The sequence below is a fragment of the Anomaloglossus baeobatrachus genome, chromosome 1 (assembly GCF_048569485.1).
Source record: "Anomaloglossus baeobatrachus isolate aAnoBae1 chromosome 1, aAnoBae1.hap1, whole genome shotgun sequence".
NCBI lineage: Eukaryota > Metazoa > Chordata > Amphibia > Anura > Aromobatidae > Anomaloglossus > Anomaloglossus baeobatrachus.
Window position 1 is genome coordinate 63816085 of NC_134353.1, and position 14847 is coordinate 63830931.

The 14847-nt window shown below is 42.3% G+C and overlaps 1 protein-coding gene across 1 annotated transcript in view; it reads right to left on the reverse strand.

Moving 5' to 3' along the window:
- Window positions 1-14847, reverse strand: part of POLN (DNA polymerase nu) — a 270736-nt gene that overhangs the window by 36374 nt on the left and 219515 nt on the right. Inside the window, exon 19 of the mRNA XM_075332945.1 lies at window positions 10001-10079. Coding sequence (XP_075189060.1) covers window positions 10001-10079 — 79 coding nt within the window. The remainder of the gene's footprint in view (window positions 1-10000; window positions 10080-14847) is intronic.

Here is a 14847-nt window from a genome sequence, read left to right on the forward strand (position 1 = left end):
TATATACATACACACCTAGCTCTGCTATATACATACACACATAGCTCTGCTATATACATGCACACATAGCTCTGCTATATACATACACACATAGCTCTGCTATATACATACACACATAGCTCTGCTATGTACATACACACATAGCTCTGCTATGTACATACACACATAGCTCTGCTATATACATGCACACATAGCTCTGCTATATACATACACACATAGCTCTGCTATATACATGCACACATAGGTCTGCTATATACATACACACCTAGCTCTGCTGCATACATACACACATAGCTCTGCTATATACATACACACATAGCTCTGCTACATACACACATAGCTCTGCCACATACATACACACATAGCTCTGCTACATACACACATAGCTCTGCTATATACATACACACCTAGCTCTGCTACATACACACATAGCTCTGCTATATACATGCACACATAGCTCTGCTATATACATACACACATAGCTCTGCTATATACATGCACACATAGCTCTGCTATATACATGCACACATAGCTCTGCTATATACATGCACACATAGCTCTGCTATATACATGCACACATAGCTCTGCTACATACATACACACATAGCTCTGCTATATAAATACACACATAGCTCTGCTACATACATACACACATAGCTCTGCTATATACATACACACATAGCTCTGCTATATACATACACACATAGCTCTGCTATATACATACACACATAGCTCTGCTATATACATGCACACATAGCTCTGCTATATACATGCACACATAGCTCTGCTATATACATACACACATAGCTCTGCTATATACATGCACACATAGCTCTGCTATATACATACACACATAGCTCTGCTATATACATGCACACATAGCTCTGCTATATACATACACACATAGCTCTGCTATATACATGCACACATAGCTCTGCTATATACATACACACATAGCTCTGCTATATACATACACACATAGCTCTGCTATATACATGCACACATAGCTCTGCTATATACATACACACATAGCTCTGCTATATACATGCACACATAGCTCTGCTATATACATGCACACATAGCTCTGCTATATACATGCACACATAGCTCTGCTATATACATACACACATAGCTCTGCTATATACATACACACATAGCTCTGCTATATACATACACACATAGCTCTGCTATATACATACACACATAGCTCTGCTATATACATGCACACATAGCTCTGCTATATACATACACACATAGCTCTGCTATATACATGCACACATAGGTCTGCTATATACATACACACCTAGCTCTGCTATATACATACACACAGCGCTGCTATATACATACACACATAGCTCTGCTATATACATACACACCTAGCTCTGCTATATACATGCACACATAGCTCTGCTATATACATGCACACATAGGTCTGCTATATACATACACACATAGCTCTGCTATATACATACACACATAGCTCTGCTATATACATGCACACATAGGTCTGCTATATACATACACACCTAGCTCTGCTATATACATACACACATAGGTCTGCTATATACATGCACACATAGCTCTGCTATATACATACACACATAGCTCTGCTATATACATGCACACATAGGTCTGCTATATACATACACACCTAGCTCTGCTATATACATACACACAGCGCTGCTATATACATACACACCTAGCTCTGCTATATACATGCACACATAGCTCTGCTATATACATGCACACATAGGTCTGCTATATACATACACACATAGCTCTGCTATATACATACACACATAGCTCTGCTATATACATACACACATAGCTCTGCTATATACATACACACATAGCTCTGCTATATACATGCACACATAGCTCTGCTATATACATGCACACATAGCTCTGCTATATACATGCACACATAGCTCTGCTATATACATGCACACATAGCTCTGCTATATACATACACACATAGCTCTGCTATATACATACACACCTAGCTCTGCTATATACATACACACATAGCTCTGCTATATACATACACACCTAGCTCTGCTATATACATACACACATAGCTCTGCTATATACATGCACACATAGCTCTGCTATATACATACACATAGCTCTGCTATATACATGCACACATAGCTCTGCTATATACATACACACATAGCTCTGCTATGTACATACACACCTAGCTCTGCTATATACATACACACATAGCTCTGCTATATACATACACACATAGCTCTGCTATATACATACACACATAGCTCTGCTATATACATGCACACCTAGCTCTGCTATATACATACACATAGCTCTGCTATATACATGCACACATAGCTCTGCTATATACATACACACATAGCTCTGCTATGTACATACACACCTAGCTCTGCTATATACATACACACATAGCTCTGCTATATACATACACACCTAGCTCTGCTATATACATACACACATAGCTCTGCTATATACATACACACCTAGCTCTGCTATATACATACACACATAGCTCTGCTATATACATACACACATAGCTCTGCTATATACATACACACATAGCTCTGCTATATACATACACACCTAGCTCTGCTATATACATACACACCTAGCTCTGCTATATACATACACACATAGCTCTGCTATATACATGCACACATAGCTCTGCTATATACATACACACATAGCTCTGCTATATACATACACACATAGCTCTGCTATATACATACACACATAGCTCTGCTATATACATACACACCTAGCTCTGCTATATACATGCACACATAGCTCTGCTATATACATGCACACATAGCTCTGCTATATACATACACACCTAGCTCTGCTACATACATACACACATAGCTCTGCTACATACATACACACATAGCTCTGCTATATACATGCACACATAGCTCTGCTATATACATACACACATAGCTCTGCTATGTACATACACACCTAGCTCTGCTATATACATACACACATAGCTCTGCTATATACATACACACATAGCTCTGCTATATACATACACACATAGCTCTGCTATATACATACACACATAGCTCTGCTATATACATACACACATAGCTCTGCTATATACATACACACATAGCTCTGCTATATACATACACACATAGCTCTGCTATATACATGCACACATAGCTCTGCTATATACATACACACATAGCTCTGCTATATACATGCACACATAGGTCTGCTATATACATACACACCTAGCTCTGCTATATACATACACACAGCGCTGCTATATACATACACACCTAGCTCTGCTATATACATGCACACATAGCTCTGCTATATACATGCACACATAGGTCTGCTATATACATACACACATAGCTCTGCTATATACATACACACATAGCTCTGCTATATACATACACACATAGCTCTGCTATATACATACACACATAGCTCTGCTATATACATGCACACATAGCTCTGCTATATACATGCACACATAGCTCTGCTATATACATGCACACATAGCTCTGCTATATACATGCACACATAGCTCTGCTATATACATACACACATAGCTCTGCTATATACATACACACATAGGTCTGCTATATACATACACACATAGCTCTGCTATATACATACACACCTAGCTCTGCTATATACATGCACACATAGCTCTGCTATATACATACACACATAGCTCTGCTATATACATACACACCTAGCTCTGCTATATACATACACACATAGCTCTGCTATATACATACACACCTAGCTCTGCTATATACATACACACATAGCTCTGCTATATACATGCACACATAGCTCTGCTATATACATACACATAGCTCTGCTATATACATACACACATAGCTCTGCTATATACATACACACATAGCGCTGCTATATACATGCACACATAGCTCTGCTACATACATACACACATAGCTCTGCTATATACATGCACACATAGCTCTGCTATATACATACACACATAGCTCTGCTATGTACATACACACCTAGCTCTGCTATATACATACACACATAGCTCTGCTATATACATACACACATAGCTCTGCTATATACATACACACATAGCTCTGCTATATACATACACACATAGCTCTGCTATATACATACACACATAGCTCTGCTATATACATACACACATAGCTCTGCTATATACATACACACATAGCTCTGCTATATACATACACACCTAGCTCTGCTATATACATACACACCTAGCTCTGCTATATACATGCACACATAGCTCTGCTATATACATACACACATAGCTCTGCTATATACATGCACACATAGCTCTGCTATATACATACACACATAGCTCTGCTATATACATACACACATAGCTCTGCTATGTACATACACACATAGCTCTGCTATATACATACACACATAGCTCTGCTATATACATACACACATAGCTCTGCTATATACATACACACATAGCTCTGCTATGTACATACACACATAGCTCTGCTATATACATACACACATAGCTCTGCTATATACATGCACACATAGCTCTGCTATATACATACACACCTAGCTCTGCTTTATACATACACACCTAGCTCTGCTATATACATACACACATAGCTCTGCTATATACATACACACATAGCTCTGCTATATACATACACACATAGCTCTGCTATGTACATACACACATAGCTCTGCTATATACATACACACCTAGCTCTGCTATATACATACACACCTAGCTCTGCTATATACATACACACCTAGCTCTGCTATATACATACACACCTAGCTCTGCTACATACATACACACCTAGCTCTGCTATATACATGCACACATAGCTCTGCTATATACATACACACCTAGCTCTGCTATATACATACACACCTAGCTCTGCTATATACATACACACATAGCTCTGCTATATACATACACACATAGCTCTGCTATATACATACACACATAGCTCTGCTATATACATACACACATAGCTCTGCTATGTACATACACACATAGCTCTGCTATATACATACACACCTAGCTCTGCTATATACATACACACCTAGCTCTGCTATATACATACACACCTAGCTCTGCTATATACATACACACATAGCTCTGCTATATACATACACACATAGCTCTGCTATATACATGCACACATAGCTCTGCTATATACATACACACATAGCTCTGCTATATACATACACACATAGCTCTGCTATATACATACACACATAGCTCTGCTATGTACATACACACATAGCTCTGCTATATACATACACACCTAGCTCTGCTATATACATGCACACATAGCTCTGCTATATACATGCACACATAGCTCTGCCAAATACATACACACCTAGCTCTGCTACATACATACACACATAGCTCTGCTACATACATACACACATAGCTCTGCTATATACATGCACACATAGCTCTGCTATATACATACACACATAGCTCTGCTATGTACATACACACATAGCTCTGCTATATACATACACACCTAGCTCTGCTATATACATGCACACATAGGTCTGCTATATACATACACACCTAGCTCTGCTATATACATACACACCTAGCTCTGCTATATACATACACACATAGCTCTGCTATATACATACACACCTAGCTCTGCTATATACATACACACCTAGCTCTGCTATATACATACACACATAGCTCTGCTATATACATACACACCTAGCTCTGCTATATACATACACACATAGCTCTGCTATATACATGCACACATAGCTCTGCTATATACATACACACATAGCTCTGCTATATACATACACACCTAGCTCTGCTATATACATGCACACATAGCTCTGCTATATACATACACACATAGCTCTGCTATATACATACACACCTAGCTCTGCTATATACATACACACATAGCTCTGCTATATACATACACACATAGCTCTGCTATATACATGCACACATAGCTCTGCTTTATACATGCACACATAGCTCTGCTATATACATGCACACATAGCTCTGCTATATACATACACACATAGCTCTGCTATATACATACACACATAGCTCTGCTATATACATGCACACATAGCTCTGCTATATACATACACACATAGCTCTGCTATATACATGCACACATAGCTCTGCTATATACATGCACACATAGCTCTGCTATATACATGCACACATAGCTCTGCTATATACATACACACATAGCTCTGCTATATACATATACACCTAGCTCTGCTATATACATACACACCTAGCTCTGCTATATACATGCACACATAGCTCTGCTATATACATACACACATAGCTCTGCTATATACATACACACCTAGCTCTACTATATACATGCACACATAGCTCTGCTATATACATACACACATAGCTCTGCTATATACATACACACCTAGCTCTGCTATATACATACACACATAGCTCTGCTATATACATACACACATAGCTCTGCTATATACATGCACACATAGCTCTGCTATATACATGCACACATAGCTCTGCTATATACATACACACATAGCTCTGCTATATACATGCACACATAGCTCTGCTATATACATGCACACATAGCTCTGCTATATACATGCACACCTAGCTCTGCTATATACATACACACATAGCTCTGCTATATAGATACACACATAGCTCTGCTATATACATGCACACATAGGTCTGCTATATACATACACACCTAGCTCTGCTATATACATACACACATAGCTCTGCTATATACATACACACCTAGCTCTGCTATATACATACACACCTAGCTCTGCTACATACATACACACCTAGCTCTGCTACATACATACACACATAGCTCTGCTATATACATACACACCTAGCTCTGCTATATACATACACACATAGCTCTGCTATATACATACACACATAGCTCTGCTATATACATACACACCTAGCTCTGCTATATACATACACACATAGCTCTGCTATATACATACACACCTAGCTCTGCTATATACATACACACCTAGCTCTGCTATATACATACACACATAGCTCTGCTATATACATGCACACATAGCTCTGCTATATACATGCACACATAGCTCTGCTATATACATACACACCTAGCTCTGCTATATACATACACACCTAGCTCTGCTATATACATGCACACATAGCTCTGCTATATACATGCACACATAGCTCTGCTATATACATGCACACCTAGCTCTGCTATATACATACACACCTAGCTCTGCTATATACATACACACATAGCTCTGCTATATACATACACACATAGCTCTGCTATATACATGCACACATAGCTCTGCTATATACATACACACATAGCTCTGCTATATACATACACACATAGCTCTGCTATATACATACACACATAGCTCTGCTATATACATACACACATAGCTCTGCTATATACATGCACACATAGCTCTGCTATATACATACACACCTAGCTCTGCTATATACATACACACCTAGCTCTGCTACATACATACACACCTAGCTCTGCTACATACATACACACATAGCTCTGCTATATACATACACACCTAGCTCTGCTATATACATACACACATAGCTCTGCTATATACATACACACATAGCTCTGCTATATACATACACACCTAGCTCTGCTATATACATACACACATAGCTCTGCTATATACATACACACCTAGCTCTGCTATATACATACACACCTAGCTCTGCTATATACATGCACACATAGCTCTGCTATATACATGCACACATAGGTCTGCTATATACATACACACCTAGCTCTGCTATATACATACACACATAGCTCTGCTATATACATACACACCTAGCTCTGCTATATACATACACACCTAGCTCTGCTATATACATACACACCTAGCTCTGCTACATACATACACACCTAGCTCTGCTACATACATACACACATAGCTCTGCTATATACATACACACCTAGCTCTGCTATATACATACACACATAGCTCTGCTATATACATACACACCTAGCTCTGCTACATACATACACACATAGCTCTGCTATATACATGCACACATAGCTCTGCTATATACATGCACACATAGCTCTGCTATATACATACACACATAGCTCTGCTACATACATACACACATAGCTCTGCTATATACATACACACATAGCTAGCTCTGCTATATACATACACACCTAGCTCTGCTATATACATACACACATAGCTCTGCTATATACATACACACATAGCTCTGCTATGTATATACACACCTAGCTCTGCTATATACATACACACATAGCTCTGCTATATACATACACACATAGCTCTGCTATATACATACACACATAGCTCTGCTATGTACATACACACCTAGCTCTGCTATATACATACACACATAGCTCTGCTATATACATACACACATAGCTCTGCTATATACATACACACATAGCTCTGCTATATACATACACACCTAGCTCTGCTATGTACATACACACCTAGCTCTGCTACATACAGACAGAGACAGACACGCGCGGCTCCGGGGGGGGGGGGGCATAAATCGGGGGGCGGGGAGGGCACATACCGCTCAGGTCACGGTGCAGATGGGGCCCACACAGCGCCGGAGGGACACGCTGTGCTGGGGGTCGCTGGCTGGCACTGCAACTCTCATCTGTGGGACTGAGCAGGATGCCGGTCTGTAGCTCCGCCCACAGATGAAGTTCAAACCAGGAAGTCTGCGCGCCTTAAAGAGACGGCGCCGCAGATTCCTGCCGAGGACTGCGGTCCCCGGAACTCGGCCCGGGGACCGCAGAACTAAGGAGAGTGGGCCCCGGCCAAGGTGCACCAGAGCTGACGAGGCCGAGTGGGCCCCCCCGGCTCTCCAGGGCCACGGCATTTGCCCGGGTATGCCGGGTGCTGACGCCGGCCCTGCGTTATTGGTCAGCAAAAGTAGCTGCCAGCAGTGGATCTTGATGATTTGCATGTCTAATTGCATTCAGTGTAGCAGAACACTCCTCAGACAACCATTAATAACCTCATTGATAGCAGATAAAGCCGTAAGTGTGGAGATTTCTGCTTGTGGAGCTCATAAAAGGTGCTTTACACGCTGCGACATCGCTAACGATATATAGTCGGGGTCATGTCATTAGTGATGCACATCCAGCGCCGTTAGCGACATCGCAGCGTGTGACACCAAGGAGCAACGATCAACGAGCGGCATAACGTGAAAAATCGTTGCTCGTTGACACGTCGCTCCTTTTCCAAATATCGTTGCTGCTGCAGGTACGATGTTGTTCGTCGTTCCTGCGGCACCACACATCGCTACGTGTGACACCACAGGAACGACGAACATCTCCTTACCTGCGTCCAATGGCAATGAGGAAGGAAGGAGGTGGGCAGCATGTTCCGGCCGCTCATCTCCGCCCCTCCTCTGCTATTGGACGGCTGCCGTGTGACATCGCTGTGACGCTGCATGACCCACCCCCTTAGAAAGGAGGCGGATCGCCGGCCAGAGCCATGTCACAGGGAAGGTAAGTCCGTGTGACGGGTGTTAGCGGTGTTGTGCGCAACGGGCAGCGATTTGCCCGTGACGCACAACCGACGGGGGTGGGTATGCTCGCTAGCAATATCGGTACTGATATCGCAGCGTGTAAAGTATCCTATACTCCATACTGAATAAATTAACATATTTTGAAAATGTTGTGGTTTTTTTTTTGATCATTCATTTATCATTAGCTTTTCCTTCTTGGTGTTGCAGTTTCAAAGCGGATGAGTGTATCCCGGACTCAATAAAAATAAATGTCTTTTTTTTTTTCTTACACTATGAAGTTTTGTTTTATATTTCTCAGTAATAAAATGTCCATGTTCTCCTGAAATTGTTCTATGTTTCTGTGTAAATGACTTGTACTAGTTACATGTACAGATTTCTATAACCAACCATAAAGAATAAAACCGTAGGTAAAATATGGGAAGCTGATTTGCATTTATATTAACGTCTACTAACCTCGCCGTTGAGTGGAAAGAGGATGTGACTGACGCAGAAATTTTAATCATTGCCAGTTTGCACAAGTCGGCGGCAGACCCTAGAAAATAAAATCACATGGAACACGATTTATAAGAATACAGTATATTAAAACCAAATACAGAAATGGATTATTACATACAGAAATGCATTTATGTGATTGCTCTATATCATGCGCTGCCCCCAGGTTTCCTTTTGCTAAACATCTTTTTGGAAAATGAAGCATTATGAAACTTTGATATACTTTGGGTTATATTCTTCACTAATAAAAATAGATTTGCTTGTAAGAGGACTGGGAAAGCGTCCACCATCTTCAAAAAAGACAGAAATGTTACATGGATCTTAAGGTTATGTCCATATCCTTACAGGTTGCTATGGATTAAGTCATCTGAGTTGGATTATATCATATCAAGGCAATATCTATTAGATGTGCCAATTCTGGGGTGGCTGCTATTTTTAGGCTGGCGAGGGCCAAAAAACCATGGGCCTCCCCAGCCTGGGAATACCAGCCCCCAGCTGTCTGCTTTATCTTGGCTGGGTATCAAAATTGGGGGGGACCGTAAACTGTTTTTAAAATTATTTGTTTAAATAATAATAACATAAAAAAATAAAAAAAAGCTGCATGCAGTCCCTCTTATTTTGATACATAGCCAAGAAAAGAACTGTAGCCATATGCTTTATCTGTGCTGGGTATCATAATATGGGGGGAGCCTACGCCATTTGGGTTCCCTCATATTTTGATACACAGCCAAGATAATGAACACAGCTGGGGGCTGCAGCTTCCAGCTGTCTGCTTCATCTGTGCTGGGTATCAAAATATGGGGGACTCTTCGCCATTTTTTCCAATTATTTATTTTTACTCTCCACTCCGGGGACCCAAACAGCTAATGTGAGGGTTACCAATCACAGTTGCCGGCAGTCTGACTGCAACCAATCACAGATGCTGTCATAGAGGGTGGGTGGAGGAAGTAGTGAATATTCATGAGATTTAATGACCGGATCCAAAAGCAGTGTGACAACCGTGCGGAAACTCGGTAAGTAAAATTGTCCTGCTTTAATCCCCATTGTGCTTCCTTTTTACTTTTTTTAATTTGGGTGACCGAACCCGAACATTGACACGGACTTTCCTGAGACGTCCATGTTCGGGGTCCATGCTTGGACACTAGGTGTCAGGTACGGACCCTGAATTTTAAAGTTTGAGTTTGGCCATCACTACTCAGAGACCCATTGAGCGATCAATGAGGTCTGCAAGCAATCCTGCAAGTACCTGCTAAATACGGGTCCTGAGACCCCCATCTGTCGCGCAATAGACTCTTGAACAGTGCCCAGCTCAGGAGACTGGGAGGCACAACTACAAAACCTAAGCTTTCTATTGAATCCATACATTGCTCAGTGCATGCTTAGATAGGAGCTGTGCTCTCCTATCTGCTGAGCTCCACATTGGTCTATTGAGCAATCAGTGGAGTTTGCAAACAATTAATATGACTGTTAAATATTTAAAAGAAATCAGCAGGAAGAAAGTTTAGTTTTGCCCTAACTATGTTTTATGAGGTGGCAGACAAGCAACCGGAATGTGATACCTCATATAGAGATGCAAGTGAGTGATGATGTGATAACTAGCTTTAGTGTACCGCCCCGCGCTCGGCCGCAGCCGAGCCGCTCGGATCCGGGCTCGTGTGTCGGTGGCTCGAGCGCCTCCGGACCGGGGTTCACGTCGCTCTGAAAGGGGGCTGGCGCTTTGAAGGGGTTTTTTTAGTTTAAAGTTCGTGACGCCACCCACGGGTTGTGGTGAATGTAGGCACCACCGCTGCTGTTGACTAGGAACCCCGGGGGAGATGTTGTGCAGCTTTGGTGTTAACCCCTCCTCTCCTTCAACTAATCTAACTCAGTTTTCTTGCCTCAGGGCCTGTGAACTCCTCGGTGGGCGTGGCCAACCACCTGGCTCCGCCCCCTGGTGTGGCCATCAAACCCTGAGGGAGGTGACTAGGGTTTTGTAGGTTGGCTGTTGTCACCTTATTAGGGGATGGGTGTTTGTGCAAGGGCCTACCTGTGACTACCTGGCTAGTCCAGGGCGTCACACTAGCATGGTGGTGGTGGATATAACCCAGGATCAAGAACCTAATGTGCTAGCAAGTAAAAATATGGAAGCACTTACTATTAACTCCTTCCTTCTCAAGCCAGTTTTAATTTATTTACGTTCCTTTTTCCTCACCTTCTTCAATAGAGACATAACAATTTTATTTTTTAGCATATATAGCTATATGTTGGCTCGTAGTTTTGAATAGTGATGGGCAGACCCGGACTATAAAAGTCCGAATCCACACGGTTTCAAAAGTATCCAGGTGCCGGGCCCGGGCTTCTCAAGGAACTTCAAGCAATCATTTGGATTCGGTAACTCGGAAAATTAAAAAAAAACAAGGAAAAATAAAAATAAAGCAAGTGCACTATAGAGAGTCTCTGGTGCAGCTGTATCTGCTTCCTGGCTGCTCACTATTCTTTCGGGGCCGCTCATTAGCCTCATACATTTTCACTGTTTCCCCCACCCACTGGCAGTCCTGGCATCTTTGATTGGATGCAGACAGATGCGCCCCCAGCCTGTGTGACAGTGTCTTACTGCTTTCAATCACAGACTCTGTCTGCCGGTCACTGTAGATTGGAGTAAAAGTAAATAAATAAATAAATAAAAAATTGGCGTACGGTGCAGTTTTGGTACCTATTTATTCTACAGAGGCTTCTATGTGCAGCCTAAAAAAAGACATTTAAAAAAACTGCAGTTACTTTTTTACACGCAGAATCAAAGCTTTTCAGTACTATAAAAAACACTTAAAAATGCTGCTTCACATCGACACCAAAATTGCATTAAATAAGGGGAAAAAGCATAAAAAATGTAGCAAAAAATGCAATAACCAGAGACGATTGTTATTGCGTAGTATGGTGCGGATACAGTATCTGCAGAAAACAAAAACACAGTATTTATGCAATATGTGAACACGGCCTTACAGACACAAAACAGCCAGATATTGTAAAGTGACGCTTATATCAAGATGAGAAAGTTCTGGCTGCTACGACTATGAATAAATGAAGAAAAAAAAAATCCACAGGTCCCAAGTAGAGATGAGCACGACGTACAGATGACGTCACACCAGCCTTGAATAAACAATGCATGAAGGCACGGAATTTGTGGAACTTCTGTCCAGCCACCGGGTACCACTGATCTTGAAGCTGGATCGGAGTCCCATGAATCAATTTGCTCATCTTTATTCCCAACCTTCCTGGATATAGCGGACAATCCCGGATTTGGGTCTACGCCCTGCAGTCTTGGGTGTCTACTGAATATTCCTCACTACCACCACCTCTCTGACATCTCCTGCCAGGGTAAATAGGAATAGTAAATAGGCGTGGCTTGGGGTGTGGCTAGGGTTGTGGTCAAAGTTTTCCCCACAGCTCTCAACATAGGATGATGCGTTCACAGATCCCCACACATAGCTGCCCTCTAGCCCTAATATTTTGAACCTAACAGCTCACTAATTGCACTGAATAATAAAAGAAAAAAAAAAAACCCCAACTACTCATTTCGCCCCATTCTCTGAGGCTCTGGACAACAGGTGTAATTTAGTGATATAAATGTGCCTGCTGTACTGAGTCAAAGGCATAGGCTGAATAGTGGAGCAGAGATCTGACAGCTCCATGTTGCACTGTTGTATTCAACTGTATATGCATCCTAAGAATTCAGATACCCTGTTTCCCTGAAAAGAATACCTAACCTGAAAATAAGTGTGTCGCCCAGGGTTATGGGGTACTCGGTCCCGGGCGGTGTATAACTGGGGAATGTCGCTTTGGTGGACGTTGCCCGGTCCCGTGCTCTGGGTCCTTTTTGAAAAGGGGAATATTTACAGGGGATTAGAATAATGTTCACATGCAACGCCACTTGTGGGTTTGCAGCTATGTAGATGGAGCCGCCGCTGCACAATGTCCACTACTGGGGCTGGTGTTAATGGCAGCCTGGATGTTAGGCCCTCCGCAAGCAGGGCCGGGCCCCAGAGGGTAGGTGATGTGACGGTGTCGGAAGAAGGTAGGCCACACAAGGGTTCAGTGCAACTGGTTCTTTACTCACTTTCTGGTGATAACTGGTCACCCGAGGCCGGCTGGTTTAACCTTTAGGTCCCCTTTGTCCCAGTGCCAGTTTAGTAATCTGGTGCCTTCTTCCCCTGCACCTGTCTCTAGTTGGTGGGTCCCCATGGCGTAGAGCAGCTGTGGGTCCCCATCTGGTGGTCTTCCACTGCAGTCCGTATGACTGTAGCGTGAACCCTGTGGGATAGGAGTCTCTGGTCCTGTGCCCGGTTCTCCCTTTGCTACTTTTGTCCTGGACTTCAAGGTCAGTGAGGTCCTTGATGGTCCCCTCTCTGTGCAGGTGTTATCAGGCCTCCCTGGAGCTTCTGCCTGACCTAGGGTCCTGTACCCCGTTGGTGTGTAGTTCTGGGAGTACTCAATTGTACTCCACCGGCATCTAACCTCCTGGGCACCAGGTTACTGTTCACTCCGGTCAGCACGTCTGCTCACTTTCACAGTCACTGCTCAAATGACTACTGTCTTCCTGACTGTCCACTGTCTGCCCCTCTCACCTGATCAACTAGTGGACTGGAATGGCTCCACCTATAGGCGGCCATCCATTGGTCCGGTGGGGATGCAGTACCTTGTAGCTCCCTGATGGCCTCAGGGGCACTACATAAGCCCTAGTAGGATTTTGGGGTCTTTTTTGAGTATGCTTAAAGGGGTTGTCCCCTACTTTTGTATTGATGGCCTATCCTTAGGATAGGTCATCAATGTCT